This window comes from Sabethes cyaneus, chromosome 3, assembly GCF_943734655.1.
Source record: "Sabethes cyaneus chromosome 3, idSabCyanKW18_F2, whole genome shotgun sequence".
In the NCBI taxonomy this organism is placed as follows: domain Eukaryota; kingdom Metazoa; phylum Arthropoda; class Insecta; order Diptera; family Culicidae; genus Sabethes; species Sabethes cyaneus.
Genome location: NC_071355.1, coordinates 13,002,183 through 13,024,049, shown reverse-complemented (window position 1 = coordinate 13,024,049; position 21,867 = coordinate 13,002,183). Strand labels below are relative to the sequence as shown.

Genomic DNA, 21,867 nt, shown 5'->3' with positions numbered 1-21,867 from the left:
CACATGATACAATATATCTCACCCTGAACACGCCAGTGCACTGAGTCATACAGGTTGATTGACATATTAATAAAAAACTCGGATGTATTTTCCCAACGTATAGTTTTAGGACTTCTTAAGTAAAATTTCTCAAAGCATCTCAGAGAGAGGCAAATTTTATTTTTATTGAAATCGCTTTTGGTCAGTATTATTAGCAAACTACAAAGAAGAAGCTGGTCTAGTCAATTTGCAATATTCTTAAAATTATTCTAGAATAAATAGTTTCCAAATGTTTTCACCTACTGCTTTGTCGTCTGTTCAGTATATGTCAACATTCCATTATTTCATAACATATTTATCAAACAACAACTGCCGTTACTGTGAACTACCATATGGCATACCTAGAATCCAAATTTGAGCTCCCTCGCTAAGCAGTCATTAAAACACACATAAGTCACTCAACCAATACACTAGCATACAGGTAATGTAGGCCACTTGCCGTGTCCCACTTATCATCGTCACTGCAAAAAAAAAGCATAAACTTTCCTTCCTCCACCAAAGATTTCCCGTCCCCACGCAACCTAGCATCGGTGAGTCTCTCACTCATATTAATTAACTCAATTTTCAGTCTCACGTGGCAAAACAAAACCGTCGCCGTGCCTCAGAGTTGTCCACTACTCAGCGAAACATTGCGCTGATATCCTTTCTACTCTACACTCTCCTACTGCACCAGCAGCCAGCGCTCACTCTCATTAATTATCGATCCTGTTCCGCCGCCACCAGCGCTGCCACCGATCCGGACGGCAAAACCAAACCCGACCGGTAGTGTGCAGCATAACCGGCAGAACATGCAGAAGGTGATGACATACAACCCATCCAAGCTGCTGCTGCTACTCTTAGTAATTAAATTCGCGAGAGTCCCTCCACCGGGCTGGGGCAATAGGGCTGCCAACTTGTTGGCAGCACGCGGAGAGAAGAGCTCTGCTGCCAGGACTCTGAGAGGCTCGGTAAGGCTGCATCAGCGGGTTCCAGGCCCAGGATTGCATAGCCAAACTAGCCAAACTATGGCCATCCTGTTCTGGCAGCGATCGCACTCGGTGAGGGGAGACGGTGATTAAACCACGCCCCGAAGCCCCCACTACTGACTGTGCTGGGGCGACTAGCAGCTGCTGGCCCGCACTGATTTCGTCTTTTTACGGGATTTTTAATTATTGTGTTGTTTATAGCACGAGCCCACAATCGAACGTTATTGGAGGATTATGGAGGATTGATGCCTAATTATGGGAAAGGTTAGGAAATAAAATACAATATTGGTGCTGATTTAGCACTTATGACTGGGTGGTTTGAGCGCCAATTTACACTTAATCATGCTTTTGTGTATAAATTTAGTTATAAAAATTTATTGGAGCAATTCTGAATCACCAACAAGAAGCAAAATTATGAATTATGTTTCTTAGCCTTCTAGAAATAAAAAAAGAGAATGGAACAGATTTTATGGACATTACAAGCTTGACAGTTTTGGACAGTTTTAATCATTTCGATTTAATCAAAAAAGAATTTTGCTCCAATTTTACTTGAAAAGTCTTTCATCCCATATTTTTTTGTTTTCCAATCGCTCTTCAAACCCTGAACGGAATGTTTCGCAAATTGTCACATCGCACTAGCAAATCATCCATGAACTTTGAGGTTCCCCAGTGTGTGAAGATTGCTAAATCTGCTCCGGTCCCCACCAGGGCTGCCACTGCCGGCTACGCTCAATTACCCGATGCTTAAAATAAACGCCAATTGAAGATCACACAGTAATCACACTCTTCAAGACACTAGCCTCTTCGGCGCACTTGTAACCTCAGAAAACTGGCAAGTCATCTGTTCTGGGCAAAGACAATTTTTCACTTGATCGTATCGAAGTCCGAAATTGAATAATCTGCCCTACTTACTGGCGAACAAGCAACCGGTGTGACGGTCGGGCAGAAAACCGCACGGCACGGCGGGAATTTTTCGGCGGGAATCCAAGTTCCAAGCGGGCACGTGCCCGAGCACGATCGCTGCCCGTGTACAAACAACAGTCTCGAATGGCAAATCTCGGGCTTCGGATAGTTCGGACCTAAACAAGACGTAATTTTGCATTACTATAATGCATCGTTATCTGGTATCAGTCCGGTCAGTTGAGCGTTGGATCTTGAGCATTGCAGATCATCGTGGTCGTGTTACATTCTTACCAGCGTTCAAGTGCTCGTGCCAAGCAGTGTCATTTTCTTCTCTAGTGGGAGATATAACTCAGTGTTCAGTGAAGTGGTCTTTACCCGGTAGGTCATCCCAAAAGGGATGACGAGAAAGTTCATAAAATTAACTCCACGTTTTGGTTAGGATTTTAAGTAATTCGGATTTAAGTTAGATCGATATAAAAATGGTGGGTCCCAACGTAGACGATGTTAAGGTGTCACTGCAGAAGTTTGGCCTGTACGATTATGTGGTGTTTCTGCTGATGCTGGTCAGTTGTATGATGATCGGCATTTATTTCGGATTCATCAAAAAGAAAGTGAAAAAAGGCGGTGGTGAAGCCGACTATCTGGTCGGCGGTCGTCAGATGAGCGTGATCCCCGTGTCGTTGTCACTGATCGCCAGGTGAGAGTCAAAATTTAATGTGAATTCTTTTTAAACCTAACACTACAATGCATTAGAACCAGAATACTTGAGAGATTCCTGAGATACCTAACAACTGTCACATTTGTTCGGATAATATCTGAACGTACTTAAAATTTCCCCATCAATCAGTCAAACAAACAAAGGTTGACAGACGGCAGAAAAATGTGGTTATTAGTATGCAACCGCATAGTAGATCAATAAACCGTGCCAAGTAAACCAGCCAGCACAATTTACACGCAAACGTGCTTTTCCCATAAAACCCGAACGTGATTCTTTCCTCGCTGTCAATCACGGGGATTCTTCGTATAGCGCGGGCCCGCGATAGAGCTACTATCGTTGCGCAATTGGTTTAGGTTGATCTGACCGCGTGGGAAGTCACGTGCATGTTTGTTAGCGTTATGATATACAAACGGTCATCCACACGAGAGGTATATTAATATTGCAAGAAAGAAAAACTACCGTATTGATTGAGACTTTTACGATTGGATTCGGTTGTTTGAGTATCACCAACTTATACTAGATTAAGTTATCAAAAGTGATATGATCATCATAACGTAAACCGTCGTGATAAGATAAATTGTCATCAAAACATCTACTAAATCTGTTAGGGATAAAAATTAATCTACTTCGGTAATTCTTCGATTGTAATTATTTGCATATGTAGGTATGTGGATTTTATTGTAAAGAATCACCCGATTGCAAACTAATTAGTTAAAAAAATCCCAAACATTCTGCCTAATGACCATCAGTCGATTGCAGTTGCGAGACAGCTGCTAACAGTAGCTTGCCAGGGAAATGTCCCATTAAAATGGGGAAGTTCGTGAAATCTACAGGGGGAAAATAACTTCATAACTACCATCAACGTTAGCACGGTCACTTTACTATCGAATCACGAAAAATTACTGTATCATTATTTAAATCATTTATATAGAAACATTTTTAAACCGATGCGGTCCGGTCCAAAATTTTGATTTTTGTGCCAACATTGATCACTAGTCACAATTCATTAATAAAAGCCCTAAGAATTTGATTCAATTCAATTTCGTCGACGTCGAATTTCGTGAAACAGTACAGCTTTTCTACCAATGAATGTCTTAAATGGTTGACTATATCATTTTTACGTAGGAAACTGTTAAAATTTAACTACCGACTCTGTAAATAATTTCGAAATGAATGAAGAGTTAAAAAGTTTAATAAAGCCCCGTTATGTATGTACAAAACCGTAATTTAATTTCTAGAACTCCATTAGAGTTTGAATTCAGAACCAAAATTCAGCAACATCAAGATTCATTCATGATTCGGGTGTGTTTCCCCGAAGTTTCCGGTGATTTTCATTTGTATTTTATCTGTGTTTAATCAAAGTCGGAGGGGCTGCATGGTTTCTCAAGAAACACGAAAGTGCTGCTAGAAATTGAACGGATCCCTCACAGGCTTTGTGCTGCGGGCCAAAATGTTTTTGGGTATTTTAATGGAAAATGCAAGTTTCAGATCCGGATTAACGAGTCGTCGAATCCTCAAGTATCGAATTAGCGCGGTACAGTATGTCCCTCCTAAACAGCACTCTTTTCGCACTTATGGTTGCAGAAACTTATTTATGACTGAGATTGGTCATATATCAATTGCCACAACTGACTTGTAACAACTGTACTAGTACGGCCGTAAGGTGCATCGTTACCAGCTAAAACCATTAGCAACTAATGCAGACGACATAAACCTAGCTAATTGGTTCCTTGTTGATTGGTCAAATCACTTGATTGTCAATTCTAGGCGGTCCCAAGTTTGCAAAAATCGCAAAAGTCAAACTACATTTATGGGCTGACAAATTCGGGGGCTGTCAAAATCGCAACATTATTGTATTGAATTGAGATTGGACGTAAAGAGAATTTAAGTTGAGCCTGAGATTAGACTTGCGACTCCATTTGAAAAACTTGAAATTGGAATTTAAATTATACTAGAAATTGGACCTGAAATCAAAGTTTGAATTTGACTCAAAACTAAACTTATTATTGGAATTGGGTAAATTAAACTTAAAATTAGACATGGACACGAAATTAGTAGTTTTACTTGCAATTAAGATGGACACTTTTCGTTTTACTGTCTTGCACGTTTTACCTATTTTCTCTTTTCCAGTTCAGTTTTCCTCCGTTTGTTTAATTTTTTCTTATTTTCTGTACCTATTTTTTGGTTTTTGCTTTCATTATTCTCCTTTTTCCTTCGGTTTTTTTCTCTATCGCCTTTATGTCTTATTGTTCCGTTTTTCTTCGTTTTCTGTCCCTTTTTTTATATTCTGTTTTTCCTCTTGTTCTTCGTCTTTTTATCTCGTTCCACCTTTTTTTGGGCCATTTTTCATGATTTTCTTTTCTTCTTTTTCTATCACGTTTTCCCGTCTTCTGTTCCATTTTACTCTTTTTGTATCCCATTCGACCTTCTTTCCTTGTTTTCCGTATCGGCTTTCTTTTTCTCTCTCGCTATTCTTCTCTTCATTTTTGGTTTCATTTGTTTTCTGTTCCGTTTTTACCGTTCTTGTCTTATTTTCTCTCTGGTTTCCCGCCTGTTCTGACACGTTTTTTTTGTTTTAGTGCCGTCTTCCCTCTATTTATTTAGTTTTTTTCTCCTGTCTATCTCAATGTTTCTTTTTTCTTTTCCTAACCCGATTTTCATCTGGTTTTTCAACTTTTCCTTCTCGTTTTTTGTCATTTTCTGTCCCGTTTAGTCTCTTATTTCGGTCCTGATTTCGCCTTTTTTCCCTTTTAACTTCTTTTCTATTTTTTCTTTCTCGTCAGTTCCCTTCTCCCCGCTATTAAACCCTACTTTTCTGTCACATTCTGCTTTTCTTTCCCGTGCTATCCTCGTTGTCTACCGTTTTCATATTTTTCTCTCCATTTTCGTCTTTTTCGGTCGTCGTTTCTCCTGGTACCGTATTTACTTATTATTTTTGTCTTATTCTTTCCTTTCTATCCTTCAGACTTTTCTTTGAAGTTTTACACCATCAATAAAATGTGACATAAAAATAGAAATGAATTGGGCTTAAATTAAACTAGAATCAAGAAACTAGACTTGGAATTGGATTTGAAATCGGATTTGAAATTAAATTTACAGTAGGTATTGAAATTGGATATAAATTGGGTTTTAATTACTCTTGAAATTGGATTATTTTCACGCGATTAGTTTACTTAACCTTACATAAAAATGACGACCAATTAAATTAAAAACTATAACGATTCCAAAAGACGGGAATCGACTGAACTATCACTAGCCACCCCGACCGGTGTATCTTAAAATTCAGATCATTGGCGGTGGAGGCAAGGCAAGTGTCAACAGAGTCGGAGACGACAATCCGAAATCACCGATCCCGATCCCAACCTATACTATATCAAATCTTCGGCCATTTTCGTTGAAGGACGGTCAATAACGGATCAAATATTTCACTGCGGCAGATCGTCCAAAAGGGCCGCGAATACGGGTGGGCCCACGTACCCACAGTGGTCCAAAACCAAAAATCGTGCGCATAAGAGTTTTGAGTTAAATAACTTGGTTTTAGATTTGTGGAACCTATGAAAAAGTCTTTTAAAATTAAAAGTTCTATCGTTCGGTGCAATTAAAATTTCTTCAGTTTCAATACATATTACACATTGATATGTTCTGCAATGTTTTAATGTAACCTTCTATCGGTTCAGCGTAGATAGGAATATCCTAATTCTTATATATGAATCGTTACAATTAGTTGTTGTATGACTTTTTCATGTCTAACAAAATTGTACAAATAGTAAAAATATACAACTTTGCCGAATGTATTATACCTCTATCTTTGCTTGTTTAAGAATTGTAGAACCTTTAATATAAAAAATAACCTAAGTTTGACCCTGAATTACACGACTATGCGCAGACGGTTTCAAATCAAATCACATGAATTAGAAACTAGATCAAAAAACAATAAAATTCAGGTTTCATTTATAGCCCCCAATAAATGAAGCCGATAGTCGGGTAATTTGGGATTAAACTTAGGATCTTTTTTTAATTTAAAAGTTCTACAGCTCCTAAAAAGCAAAGATTTTATAAACCTAAAACCAAATTTTTCCACTCAAAACTCAACCATATCGCACGATTTTTTTGGTTTTGGACCACTAATGGGTCGACCATTTGTTCGTTGACTTCAAGGCCGCATTTGATACCATTAACCGAAAAGAGGTAAGAAAAATCATGGAGGCAATCTACTTTGCCAATGACATAGATAGTTCGTAGAGTTTTTGCGCGTTTGCTTCTTACCTCTTGTTCGCGTCAATTAGGAATTAACTTATAAATTCGTATCAATCCGTCCTAGCTTCGGCTGGACATATACTAAAATTGGAACGATTCGTATCAATCAACCCACCATCAAAGCAGTCATTTAGGATGCAAGAGCTTTAAGCTCTATTTGCTCTCTCTACTGACACTCATTAGCAGTCGACATACGATGAGATTACAAACGATCGCTTCACGATATAGCCGAAGATAATTTAGATATTAGGTTTATCAGTACGTTCAAATCAAATTGATATCAGTTCGTAATAAATCGTTCACTGAACCAATCGGGTTTCGCTCTCTCTTGAATAATTAACAATGTATAGTCAAATACAGTCCACAATGTGACTCCACATCTTAACCTTCTGCGGCTGAGGTGGTAGTCTGACAGACACCGAAAATCGGACAAATATCTCTTGTATTTTGCGTTATGCATTGCATTTTGATTCTGAAGTTTGCACTGTCTTCCCCACTCATATTTGCGGTTTTATTACATTCAACATTAGGTTACTAAATATATGTGCTCAATTCTAAAGTAATGAAAATCTGGATATACATAATTCAATAATACGAATTCTCAAGTTAAGTTTAGGTGTCTAGCAGACTACCACGTCAGCATTATCGTTAAGATTAGGGCACCTCAGTCGCAGAAGGTTAAGTAGATAATTTAAAGTGTCCGCGTATTTCCTGGCGAGAAAAATCCAGCCTCGAACACCTCTACCAGCATACACACTTCAAAATAATCTTGTATTTTTACGTCTTTTGACCTACACATAAATGGAGCATCGCAAAGCATATAAAATTACATGTTATTTCACTTAAAGGCTTGTTTATTAGGTGTGGATTGATGTAAAAATAAATCTTGAACAACGGGTTGGGCCGTTTACGTTTTATTTAATAGAAAAATGTATCGGATTTCAGTTTACGTCGAATGTGAGATTCATTTTTTCGTTCTGAGTAGAACCGGAGTGGCTCGTGCTGAATCAACACCTTGTCACTGTACCCGGTCCTGGGCTACTCGTTGTCAATTCATTGAGCATCTCGACACACGCAAGACGGCTTCAACCTGGTCGACCTATCTAGCAGGTTTGGCCCCTCATTTTCTGGGGCTGGTGGGGTGTTTGCAGAGAATAGACTTCACTGCACAGTCGTCCGGCATCCTTGAGACGTGGACGGCCCACCTTACCCTCTCAACTTTCATTAGGCGAAGTAGCGCCTGCCGCTCATGGTTCATAATCCTCCACCACTCTCCGCTTACCGTTTGTACTCCGCAAAACTAGTTCGCAACAATTTTCATTCAAATACGGCATGTGCACATATGTCTTTTTGTTATGCACATCGTGCGCTTTGAGCAACGGGGTATGCTTCTTGATGGAAGTATCCAGGGGAGGGAAAAGTGGACCTGACTTCCAGCTTGAATGCGTTGTTGAATCTCCTTACTCGTATTATAATCTGCGGTGACTGAAGATTCCAAATATATGAACTGATCAACCGCTTCCAGTTCATCGTCGTAAATAGTCAGGAACCTGTTCCTACCATATAGAGTAGGGCGGGAAGCACAGCAATAAAATACACTTTTTATTGATGCAATAACTCAATATCTTCACATTCAGCTATAAATCATCCTGAGTGCTATGCAAAACAAATTCTTTATTTTTCTGATCAGGTGCCGATTCGCACTTTTACCCCACTAGCGGGGCAAAAGTGCGAATACAGCGGGGCAAAAGTGCGAAGCTTGAATCCATGAAATTAGTACAGCAATAGCTAAGAAAACCATAATATCTTGAATCTGCAATATGTTTCGGAAAGGAATATTCTCAATTTAAGCTATTCCCATTTTCCGCTGGTGTACTGCAGCCTCCGTCAGATCGAAACTCTACCAAACGTTTCTTTTTTGTTTCTCCAGTGTATAAACGCTGCTGTGTTGCTTCGGCCAGCATGTGTAGAGCACACAATTTTCTGCAGGCCTTCCATTTCGAGTGTTTGTAATACAGTGCCTAAAACTGTAAATAATTACCTATACATTTTGGCCTCGTCCATGAATCGAACTTTTGCCCCGTCCTTGAATCGCACTTTTGCCCCACTAGGCGCTTGACGGGGTTTGATCAAATTATGGAAAAACGAATATATTTTGTAAATTCTTCTCACGGCATTTTGAAAAGAGATATGAGTGTGATGTTAAACGTTGCTACAATTTTTCAACAAGTAATATCCTGTTGATAACGTATTTGCCGTATAACGAAATAGTATGTCAAAAGCACTCTAAAATAACATTTACACATAACTCAGCAAGCAGCCATGCTTCGTAAACAACAAATGTTTACGATAAATTCAACCTGTCAAAGTAGTCATCCATCCATGTCAATGTAGTCAATTTACTCGGAATCTGCACTGATAAATCATTGAATCGCACTTTTACCCTCATGGCGCTTTTGCCCCTCCTTGCTCTGTTTGGTTTTTGACGCATTGATTTGTAACCCAATCCTCCCAGCCTCTGTTATTAGCCTGGCGTAGATTGCCTCCATCACATAGCGGTCCCAAATCGCTAAGACGCGAGCTGCTGTTTTTCACAAATAGGTGGATTAAATCGGATTTTTATAATATTTATTTCAAAACTCACTAAATATGAGTCCTAGCGTCAAACAGTCTTCAGAGAAAATGCGTATTTTAACGTACTGAATAACTTTCTAGAACATTTGAAAGCAATGAAAAAATTTTGAGCAAAGTTAATGAGCAGAAGTGAAATTTAAATGCTTCTTTTTAAACAAGTCATCATATTTGGCATTTTAAATAAGTCATTAGTAAGAGATAGATAGTTATTATATTCGGCAAAGTTCTACACCTTTTCTAAAGAAATTTTTTTGAAGGTATTTGAAATCATCCTAATAGGTGGATTCACGGTCACCTTAATAACGAAAAACACGGAAGATGCGTGCCGCGTAGAAAAAACCGTGCTATTTCGAGAAACCGTGCAAAAAAAACTGTGTAAAAAAATTAATGAGTTATGGCCTAATCATAATAATAAAGTGTAAACAAATGAACAAAAACTGACAAAAAATGTCTAAACGTGATTCTGCATCTCAATTTTTAAGTATTCCACATTTATAAGATTTTTGAAGCTACTGCCACTGATCATTGTTAAATTGGGATCTAGTCAATCGAGATGGTTCCAGAACGGTTCTGAAGTTCTAGAAGGTAAGATTTTGGGATCTTTACTATTCTCGCTGTTCGTGAACGACGTTACTCGCCTGTTGCCTCCTGGAACAAGCCGATATAATAAAATTTAATCTGCCAATTGAAACCACATCAGATTGTTTGCGTCCTCGGAAATTGATCAATTTGTTTGCCGATTGGTGTAACTATAATCGTATGCTAATCAGTATTCAAAAATGCAGTAATCAGCTTTACCAGTAAAAAAACAAATAGCCCATAGTGTTCGATTGCTGTATTAACGGTTCGTCACTACAGCGTATAGTAACACAGTACCTAACAGATCTGGGCGTTGCACTATGGCGCAAAGCTGGCCAAAAGTCAAAAATCCAATTTCAAGCTTTTTCCATTATTATACTTTTATCATTTTCTGGAATACTTTGGGAGGTTAACCTGAAAATTCTAGTCAGTTTGAAGTTAAAATGAATTTTTGACAAATATCTGAAGTTGAACATGTTGAAGAATGATATTTTGTTCTTCCATACAAAATGTATGGGAAATTCAACACCAATATTCAGCTACCAAAAAAGTATGGCGGGAAACGTCAGAAAACGATCACATTAAATGCATCTTATAGGACATTTTCTCTACTTTTTGGAAATCTAGGTGGCTTTCTGCGCTCTGCTGCGCTAAGGAAGTAATATCGACTTTTTGGCGGGTATATTAGAAGCGATTTCCTCTTCTTACATGAAGGAATGATTTTCTCTTCCATAGGCGAATTCCACGAAAGTCCTCATTAGAAATGCTCGGAGGTGTTCAAATTTTGTGTAGTTGTTTCTTTTCGGAAAGTTTTAGACCCCTGACTTTTTACTTGGCGCTTAGGGTGTCTTTTTCTGAGTTAGGGTGGTGCCAAAAATCATCATTTTTGACCAATTTTCTCTCTTTAAAAATTCGTAACTGTTGAATTACTGAACCGATTTGAATTTATTTTTATATAGTTAAGATACCTTACGATTGCGCTTCGAAGAGCTAATTCTATGGTTTGAATGAGCTTAGTGGATATTTACAAGTTTTTTTTGTAATATTTTTTTATGGTTTGTGAACCACCCTAATGCATTATGATACAAGTTTTTTATGTTTTCTACGGTAAATACAAAATTTGCCATCTCACAAACAAAAACCACAATAAAACAAGTAAAAACACGAAACTATTTTTTTTTAATTTCATGAACCATCCTAATGAGCGATCAGTTTTTTCGATTTTTGATCTCAAATTTGAATTCAGTGACCCAAAATTAGTTAAAGATGTTATATTCAGCCGATTTGAAGTAACTTTTGACTTTTGGCCAAGCTTTGTATGGAGGAGCGCCACTGTGCGCTGTGCTACCCGTTCTCCTCTTATTCGACACTCGACAGTGACTGGGTCGAGTCGAGTTGCTCGACATGACTTACGTAGTAGGGCCCTATTTTTGTGTTAATATTTCATGTTCAATTAAGGTTACGGAGCTTTGCTGACTGTGAAGAGAATACATGCATAGATACGATGCACACAATTAAAACAAATATCGCGCAACTTATCAAAGCGCATAAACGCATTTCAACGCAAGATTTCTTAAGGATTAGTTAGCTAATGATGCCACCAACCAATTGATGCAATGCAGATGCATTCAAGTATATTTGTTTCTCTGCAATAAGCTGAAGAGAGCAAAGGCGAAGAGAATCTCTCTTGGTTAAATTGGACCTTTTGATAAATTGCTTGAGAAATCTTGCAAACTGATATAATTCCATTATCTAGAATTTTGCTCGAAATTTCGCGAAATCGCGTAAATGACGAATTTTAAAATTCGGTTTCGCGAAATTTCGAATGAAATTTGACGAAATTCAACGAAATATTTTTAAGATTTCGCGAAACTAGAATTTCGCGAATTCTTGGGTTAGGCGAAATTGTACGAAAAAATTCGAAATCTCGCACAGGCCTACTATGAACTGGTTGGAAGGTCTCAGCAGCCTTATTTTCAAAAAGGGCCATCGACTCGAATGCAGCAATTATCGAGACATTACTCCCCTCAATTCTGCATACAAAATTCTCTCCCGCATTCTGCTTCTCAGACAGAGACCGTTGGAGGAAACCTTTGTTGTCGAATGCCAATGTGGTTGTCGAGAGGAACGCTCCACGACGGACCAAATGTTCACCTTGCGACAAATCCTCGATCAATTCCGGGAATTCCTCAACTTGCAGACTCATCATCTGGTTACAGACTTCAAGGCGGCGCACGATTCAGTTAAATGAAATGAGCTGTGGCAGATTATGCTTGAACATGGTTTTTCAATAAAACTGATTGGGCTGATACGTGCCACCGATGATGGTTCAAAATGGTTGGTTTTTTGAAAAAAATAAATTATGACGTGGATGGCCTCTAGAAGAACTCTGCTCCTCAATATTTAACGGCGGACAAACTCGGATGTCCTTACCACTCTGTACCCTCATTCGTGGTGTTTCTGCTTGCTTTTTTAGTATTTCAGTGACTTCCAGGATCCTGCTGACTTTGATTGCTCAACTTACTAGTTATAACGCCGGTGATAGAAGTTCAAGCTTGGAATCCGTTCAGAAGAAACATATTTTCATTTGGGCTGACAGTGATTTACAGATGGTTTCGGCCAGTCGGACACGATAATAGTAGCCTGAAGTCCAGTGCGAGAAATAGACAGGAATTTTAGTGACGAAACTATTGGTTTGGAACTAACAAAGCCGCCCTAAGGTTTGACGTCAGGTATTAAAAACCTTTTCATGGTGAATAAACGCTTAAGCTTGATGCACAAAATTTTATTATTTTTGTAATTGAAATCGGGTTCTAAATTACAAATGTCGCCTTGAAGGCCAACAGTTAGTCGTTAGTCCTCTTTAACTAATCTGTTTCACAATTCGTCAAAACGTTATCCATTTTCACTACCGACCAGTTTATAGCCCCAGCAAGTAGCCACTAATTTGAATGAAATTTCACCGCGAGCGGGTTGGATCGACTCGCAATACGTTTTTCCGATCACGGAAAAACGTAGTGGAGCAGCCCCAGTTAAACGAAAACGTAACAAAAAGATAGTAATATTTGGTCTAAATAAAAATTAAATTCTTTGAAATAAATTATTGGACCAATCTACAAACTTTAATCATTTGCATTTACTTAAAACAAATTCTTCTTCAGTTTCATCTCTGGAATCTCCCTGCTCGGTACACCCACCGAGATCTACGTCTACGGCATCCAGTACATGTACATCGTAGGAGGCGTCATCTCGATGGGATTCATCATGATGTACATCTACCTTCCGGTGTTCCACAATCTGCAGCTTACCTCCACTTATCAGGTACAATTTAATTTAAAACCGGTTAAATCCAAACTAACGCCTTATTGCGTCGTTCGCAGTACCTCCAAACCCGCTTCGACAAACGCATGCGGCTGTTCGGTTCAATCCTGTTTACTTTCGCAACGGTGAGTAGCCCGGTCAATGTCAGCCGAAAGTCCATCCAACCGGAAACCGACCATTAACTCATTGAGCAGTTCTGAAACGAGATAAATCTGTTCAACTGTTCCGAACCAGCAAATCACTTTAAGTCACTTTCTTCACCGTTTAGGGTTTCACACGTTCTCGTTCTCGTTTCTCGTTCTCTAGATGGCCTGGCTGCCGATCGTCATTTACGTACCGGCGTTGGCTTTCAACCAAGTGACCGGAGTGAACGTCCATCTGATCACGCCACTGGTTTGTGTGATCTGTATCTTCTACACGTGCGTCGGTGGGTTGAAGGCCGTCGTTTGGACGGATGTCGTGCAAACGGTGCTGATGTTCGGTGCAATGATTTTGATTATCGTCAAAGGGACCTATGACGTGGGTGGGTTTTCCACCGTCATGGATCGAGCGATCACAAGTGGGCGGATCGAGGGACCTGATTTACGGTTTGATTTAACGACGCGACATAATATTTATTCGTGCGTCATTGGTGGTGTGATTTACTGGTTGAAGACTAACGCCGTTAGTCAGAATATGATCCAGCGGTACCTTTCGCTGCCGACGCTTCGGTCGGCAAAGCACGCCCTGTGGACGTTTATTGGAGGAACGCTGTTCCTGTTGGGCCTGTGCTGCTACAGTGGACTGCTGATCTACGCCAAGTATCATGATTGTGATCCACTGACGACGAAGTTGGCTGTTGCGAAGGATCAACTGTTGCCGCTGCTTGTGATGGATACGTTGGGTGATTATCCCGGTTTACCGGGATTGTTCGTTGCTGGAGTGTTTTCAGCGGCGCTCAGCTCACTGTCCACCGGGTTGAATTCAATGTCGGCCGTGGTGCTGGAGGACTTTTTCAAGCCTTTCACCAATCGACCCCTCAGTGACAGAGCTACGGCGTATGTTATAATGTCCCGTATTTAAGTATGCTGAAATTAAGCATCATTTTTGTATTTCAGAATAATTATGCGAGCTGTTGTCGGTGTATTTGGAACGATTTGCGTAGTACTGGTTCTGGTTGTTGAGAAGCTGGGTGCTGTACTGCAACTTTCCATGAGCTTGGGAAGCGTTAGCAATGGTCCCTTACTGGGGATCTTTACCCTTGGGGTGCTAATTCCTTGGGCGAACGGAACGGTAATAATTTTTAATAACCATAGTAATAGAATATAGCACTGTAAAATATATATTTGTCGTCAAAGGGAGCCATCGTGGGAGGAGCCATTGGACTGGGTATTATGTCGTGGATTTGCTTCAAAGCCCAGATTGCGATCGCTAGCGGAGAGATGAAGTTTGAACCGAAACCAGTGAATACGCAGGGCTGTAGTTATACCTACATTGCGTCGGAACCGATGAGCATGCTGGCGGCCAATGCAACAACTACGGCTGTGCCGCCAAGGTAAGCAAATCTCTCTCTAGCTTGGCAAACTAAGCTAGTCGAGTTTATATTTGAGTGTTTGTTTTTCACCGTTTTAAAGTGTTTTTCAACCAAGAGAGGAAGTGAAGAATGATTATTTTCATGAACTGGAATTTTCGTCTATATCGAATATATTTTGGGTTGTGCAATGGCAGGTGGGCAAGTGGGGCTCGCACCCACGCTCTTTAGGTTGGCATTCGAATGTTTTACTCACTAAACTACTGCCGTCCGTTATATTAGGTAGTCTAATACCTAGTTTTGTTTTACTCTCCCAATTCTATCATTCTATTTTGGATGATACACTGATCACACAATGTACTGCATTGTCTAAGTCACGGCCAATGCGCCTTCACCTTTTTTAAATAGCGTGGGACAGGAATTTGCGCTCGACAGGTTAGTGTAAGATTCATTCTCATTGACCACAAATGAAATGGATAACTTTTGTGCAATCTGTTAAGCAGATGTCTAGTTTTATTTCACATGCTACATGCTACTTAAGACGTCAAAAAAAATCCCACTGCGATCTGGAATATTTCCAGGAAAATGGAACCATAATTTATCAAATTATTTTTTCATTAAAGGCCAATCTAATGTGGTTCTTTTAAGACTAATTGCATAAAAAAAGTGAAGATAGAGCCAAAAGTGTAACTGCAAGTACCATCATTTTTGATGTCGGGGACGTAAAGGTTAAGCACCTATTTGAAGTCCACTAACGGAATCTAGTGAATCTTGTTTCAAGCCCAATTTCAAATACAATTTCAAGTGCAATTTACATTTATATCCAATTTCATTTCTTCCTTTAAGTGCAATTTCAATTTAATTTAAAATCCAGCTTTAAGCATAATTTCAAGTCCGCATTCAAATCCAATTTCAAGTCTAGTTAGAAGTCCCGTTTAAAACCAAGTAATTTCTATTTTTAAGTTCTTTTTCGCTTTTCATCACTTTCATTTTTACTTTCTCTCTCTCTCTCTCTCTCTCTCTCTCTCTCTCTCTCTCTCTCTCTCTCTCTCTCTCTCTCTCTCTCTCTCTCTCTCTCTGTTCCTTTTCTTATCTTTTTTCCGTCGCATTTTCGTCCTTTTCCTGAGTTCCGATTTCCCTTTATTCTATTTTTCGTCCTTTTTGTCTCGTGTTTTTTCATTTTCTGTCCAACTTTGGACTTTTTTCTTTTATTCGGTCCCGGTTTTCGTTTTTCGTAACTCCTTTTCGATCCCGTTTTTCATTTCCATCTGTACCGTTCTTTCTGTTATTATGTCCTACTTTTCTTCCTTCTCCTTTACACTTCGTCCCATTTTTCTTAAGTTTGCATATTTTCTCTTTAAACTTTTCGTTTTCTGTCCCATTTTTCCAATTTTTTTGTTCTTGATTCTCCGCTTTTATATCGCATTTTTCTCTCCTTTTTTGTCGTTTTATCTACTTTTCCACCTGATAGAAAAGGAGAAAATATGGGAGCATGAAAATGGAGAAATGGAACAGAAAACGAAAAATATATGTAGAGAAAAAATGAAAATGGAATGAAACTGATTATAAAAATGGACTGACGTGACAGATGAGAAGGAAAAGCAGGACCCAATAAAAGAAAGAACGGAACAGACGAAAACGGAAAAAAGGAGAAGAATTAACGGGTTAGAAAACAAAAAACGAAAACTGAACAGAAAAGAGAATAATCATGATTGACAATGGTGAAAACCGGGATAAGAAAAGAAGGGAAATAGTCAAGATAAAAAGGGATGTTCAGAACAAGAAAAAACGTAACAGAAAAAGTGAGAAAACGAGCAAGAGAACAAACTAGACAAAAGAAATCGGAACGAACAACAGAGGAAACTAAAAGGGAGAAAGCATCGCGAAAACGGGACACAAAGGAATATAAAGATTGGACAAAAATGGAAAGGAATGAAATAGAAAAAGAAGAAAAGAAGAACAGGAAAAAAGACCAAATCAAACGGTAATGCTGGAGGTGAAAAGACGAACAGGCGGGAGCTGAACAAGCAAAGCGAAAGGCAGAAAAAAGTGACAGAAAAGATGAAAAAACGGAACATCAAAGGGAAGAAATACGGAACAGACGAAGACGTAAAACGAGAGGGAAAGTAGATAAAAACAGATGCAAAAAAGACTGGAAACGAGAGAAAAAGAAAAAAAAAGAAAACGAAAAAGAAAAGAAGGAAATTGTGGAACATGAAACGGAGAAAAAAAGAACAATGAAACAAGAAACACGGGACAGAAAAATAAAAACAACCAAGAGTGGAAAACAGCAGGACAGTGAGAGCAAAAGGAAAAGATGAGAATATACGGGAGCATCCAAATCTAAAAACGAAAACAGGAAAAACGACATAAAAAGAATAGGACGGAAAAGATAAACAAAATGTGACAAAAAAGGAGGAAGAAAATAAAAACAAAGGAAAATAAAAATGTAAAACGAATTTAAAAAGCGAAAAAAGACGGAAACCGGGACCAAACAAAAGTGAATCAAAGTCGAACGGTCGCCAAAAATCGGGACTGCGGAAAAGAGCAAAAACGGAAACAGAAAAAACAAGAAAATGATCGAAAAAGAGAAAAGGGAAATAAAAAGAGAAAATGATAGGAAGAGAAAACGAGAAAGGGAATGCAGAAGACAAGAGAAATAAAAAGAGACAAGAAGAATAGCAAAACAAGAGAAAAGAGATCGAAGGAGAAAGTTGGGACATAAAACTGGGAAAAAACGAAGAACAGAAAAACGGACTAAAGAGAAAAAGACGAAAAAATGGTAGATAAAACTGGAGACGAAAGCGAAAAAAGGGTGCCAAAAATAGAAAAGGGGACGTAAAAAAAAGAAAAGAGTTAACGGGTTAGGAAGTAATAAACGATACTGGAAAAGAAAAACGGAACAGAAAAAAGGATAATCATGATTGAAAAGGCGAAAAATGCGACAGGAAAAGAAGAAAAATAGAAAAGGGAAAGAGCAAGACGGAACAAAAAAACGGAACGGAAGACTGAGGAAACCAAATGGAAAAAAGTATCGCGAAAACGAAATATAAATGAATGGAACAAAAAAGGAATATGAATGGAAAAATGAAACAGAAAAAGAAGAAAAGAAAAATAGGACAAAAGGATCAAATACTAAGGCAAAGCTGGAGAAAAAAAGACGAACAGGAGAGATCGAAAAAAAACAAAGCGAAAGCACAATAAACATGAAAAGATTAAAAAAACGGGCCCAACCCGTCATCTAAGAGAAGCAAACCGGAGCAAACGAAGACTAAAACGAGAGGGAAAACAGAAACGAAAATGAGAAAGAAATAAAAAAAACGAGTGAAAAGAAAACTGAAAAACAGACCGAAAACAAGAAAATGATGGGACATGAAACGGAGATAAACGAAACAGTGAAACAAGAAACACGTGATAGAACAAAAATGAAAAACGAGAGAAAAAGTGGAAAAACAACAGGAAAGTGAAAAGCTAGAAACGAGAACAGAAAAACAGGAAAACAACAAGTATATGCAAGTAAATCTTTTCTGTAATCCAGGAATAACTTCATTTGGGCCGATTTTTCTAAACATGTGCTTGCTTTAAAAATTCAAATCTCAGGAACTAAGTACCGTAGAGCAAATAGGTTTCTATGAAAATGTGACTAATTTCTCTTTGCAATCCAACGAAAATATCATTTCCAACAAGTTTTTCATAAAATTTTGAACGCTAATGAAAATTTGATTTTCCTGGGCTTCAAAAGTTCATATCTCAGCAGCCGAGCACCGTGTGGCAAACATTTTTGAGCGAAGCTGCAAGTAGATCTCCATAATTAAGGAAAAATATTGTATATATTGTAAAATATTGTATTGTTTGCATATCGTTGGTGGACAAAACAAATTTCGTATGTGCCTCTGAGACTTGCTGGGCTTTTTCCAACATTCATGCATATAAAAAGCTGTAAAAATAATCAAACAGAAAATTTTGTACCAAATTTGGATTGTCAGTGCCATACATGGGCATTTGCGGGTGATGATCGGGTAATGAAAGTGTATTGAAAAATATCTATTGTGCTTCTCTGAATCCCCGCCGGTTGCTCCACATTTAATTTTACAATGCATTTACGAGGAAAAGTAAAATATTCGAGGAAAAAAAACAAAAAAATAAAACGGAAAAGAAAAACAGAAAGTGACAGATAAGGAGAACGGCACAGAGGAAAACAAAAAAACGTAAACGAAAGTAAAAAGCGAAAAAAGACAAGCCGTCCTGATTTTACATTAAGTGAATAAAAGTCGAAAGGCGGACAGAAAATGACAAAAACAAACAAGATAGAAAAAGAGGAAAACTGGAAGAAAAAAGACGAAAAACGGAACAGAGGAAAATCAGAACTCAGAAAAAGATCTAAAACGGGACGGAAAAAAGAGAAAAGAAAAGGAACAGAAAAAGAGGCAATAGCGGGCAGAAAAGAAAGAAGAAAAGCGAAAAGAGAAAAATCGAAATAAGAAAGGGAATACAGTAGACACAGTGAATTGCTATTCTTCTATTCTCTTTTTATTTCTCGGAAGAGAAAAGAAAAAATAGCAAAGCAAGAGAAAAAAATTGATAGACAAAGTTAGGACAAAAAAACGGAAAAAACGAAGAAAAAAATAGGAAAAACGGACCAAAGATGAACGAAGAGAAAAATACGAAAAATGGGAAATAAAACCGGAAACGAAAGCGGAAAATGGGAGCCAAAAATGAGATAAACGTGATAGTAAAAACGGAAAACTAGGGTTTCAAAAAGAAGAAAAACGAAACAGACGAATGTGGAAAACGAGAAAGAAAGGAGATAAAAGAAGTTAAAAAAGGACGAAAACTCGAAGTGAGAATAACGAGAAATAGAGAAGACGGAAAACGAGAAAGAAAATAACAAAAGACGAATGGAAAACATGGGGTAAAACAAGAAAAACGGAACAATGGAACAAGAAACATGGGACAGTCAAAATGAAAAAACGGAAAAACGGAAGGAAAGTGATAGCAAAAATCAAGAGAAAGGTAGATAAATGGAAAAATGTAAAAAAGGGACCGGAAAAGAAAAAACGGCGCTGAAAAAATGATAAAAACGCGTGAGAGAATAAGACGAAAAATGTTAATTCTAATTTTATAAGTATAATAATATATCAGCTATTCATTGAGACAAAATTGTCAGATGAATTACACCAAATAAATGAATAAAAAGATATCACAGAAAATATTTTTCAAAGTCAGCTGTTGGATAAGAACCCAAAAGTATACTTCTGAACTGTTTGATAAAATTGTGTTTAGCCAGCAAAACGACTCTCAATTGTTATGCAGACCAAAAAGCCAGTCTTTTATTGAAATCAATTTGTAAATAGTAAATTTTAAAATTTCTAATTATATTTACGTTTATCCTTTCTGAACAGTGAGCCGGCCGAATTCGCCCTGTACCACATCTCCTACCTGTGGTACACCGCAATGGGAGCGTTGATCACGATCGTCATCGCCGTGATCGTATCCTTCCTGGTGGGTGCGAACAAACCGGACGAAATGAATCCGAAACTGTTTTCGCCGTTCATCGAACGCATCCTGGACCGGAGAAGACGTCGCAAAGTGGCCCACAGTCAGCCCCGAATAGAACTGCAGGAGGACAGCCGGTATCACTAGCAGCTGCTCGTCCGGGGCATAAATAGTCGAACAAACAGTGGACCTTTTGTTATGGGTATCTTTCAAGTTAAGAGAAGAATTAATCTATGAAGTTAAACCCGCTTGTTTCAAGTTATCCACCAGAACGGAAAGAAAGTCAGCAATCTTGTGATCTCAGCTAAAGAAGCAAAACGATACAAAATAGAATACACAGTGCAATTGGTCAGAGAAAAAGTGCTTTGTAAAAATATTGCCTATAAAAGCGAATTTCATACAATGGATTTCTCCGGCTCCGGGTAAATCATTGGTTCAAGTTCCTGTAGAACAGAAGCCTCGCTAGGCCACAAAAAAAAACTTCACATAAAACGACCAGCGAGGCGGAAAAAATCAAAATTAAAAGTAAATATTTGATATTTCTTGTAACCACACAAAGTTGAGCGTTGATAAAAAGGCGAGAGAGCTGCAAGGAAAGCCGACAATCCATAAGAAACCAGAACATGATACGGGAAAAGGGTTGGCAGAATTTCTTTTTTTTTGTCTCTGCCGTTACACCTCTGCGGTTATCCCTCGTCACGCGGGGAGAAACAGCGCGTCCACCCCCAAGAGCCAAACCGAGGCCGGTTGAACGATGATCCGAAAGGGTGGATTTGATACTGTCGTAGGAAATAAGAAGAAAAAATAACCGTCAGTGTATAGTCAAAGGAAATTTGTGGATTTTTTAAATTAAATTTTCATGATTTATTGTTAATTTCATTAATTAATTTATGCGATCTCCGCTGCGCGGGGTTTTTTCTTGCCTCGGGACCGGTCTATGCTTTTCTTTCATTAACGATTATCGAAGAACATAAATAATATTTTTTCGTGACAAACTGAGGCAGATCATTTTCTGTTTATTCTGTCGTTCCCTGTCGTAGTTGATATTTTTACCTCAGTTAGTTCTACGGAGAACGTTCAATTAACAACCACTAAAGAATAATTTACCAGCCATTAAAAGCTGTCTGCAAACTTTTTACTCTTCATAAGCCATTAATTTTCAATACGACAATCCAATTGATCCAACTGAAAGGATTGCCTCCGAAGCAGTAAAACCACGGTCCTTGCCGTTTGCCACAAAAACGCCTTACCATTATTTTTGGTAAGAAAACAGTTGTACATCCTGTAGTAACCAAAATCCGAACAAGTGAAGTAAAAACAATACCAACTCTTCCGATGCTCGCTCGCTGGATTAAATACATCCAGTTGCGACACAGGGAAAATGTGCAAACGACCGAACGACGAAGAAGCATTCGATTCGACATCGTTGAATGGAGTGCCAGAAA

At 38.5% G+C, this 21,867-nt stretch overlaps 1 protein-coding gene across 1 annotated transcript; it reads left to right on the top strand.

Moving 5' to 3' along the window:
* Positions 1-2,228: 2,228 nt before the first annotated feature.
* LOC128739286 (sodium-coupled monocarboxylate transporter 1) lies at positions 2,229-20,569 on the top strand. The gene is made up of 7 exons (XM_053834765.1): positions 2,229-2,604; positions 13,257-13,416; positions 13,476-13,541; positions 13,723-14,453; positions 14,514-14,688; positions 14,754-14,950; positions 20,329-20,569. Exons 1-7 carry the CDS (start codon positions 2,387-2,389, stop codon positions 20,567-20,569), a joined length of 1,788 nt encoding a protein of 595 aa, XP_053690740.1. The 5' UTR covers positions 2,229-2,386.
* Positions 20,570-21,867: the final 1,298 nt, after the last annotated feature.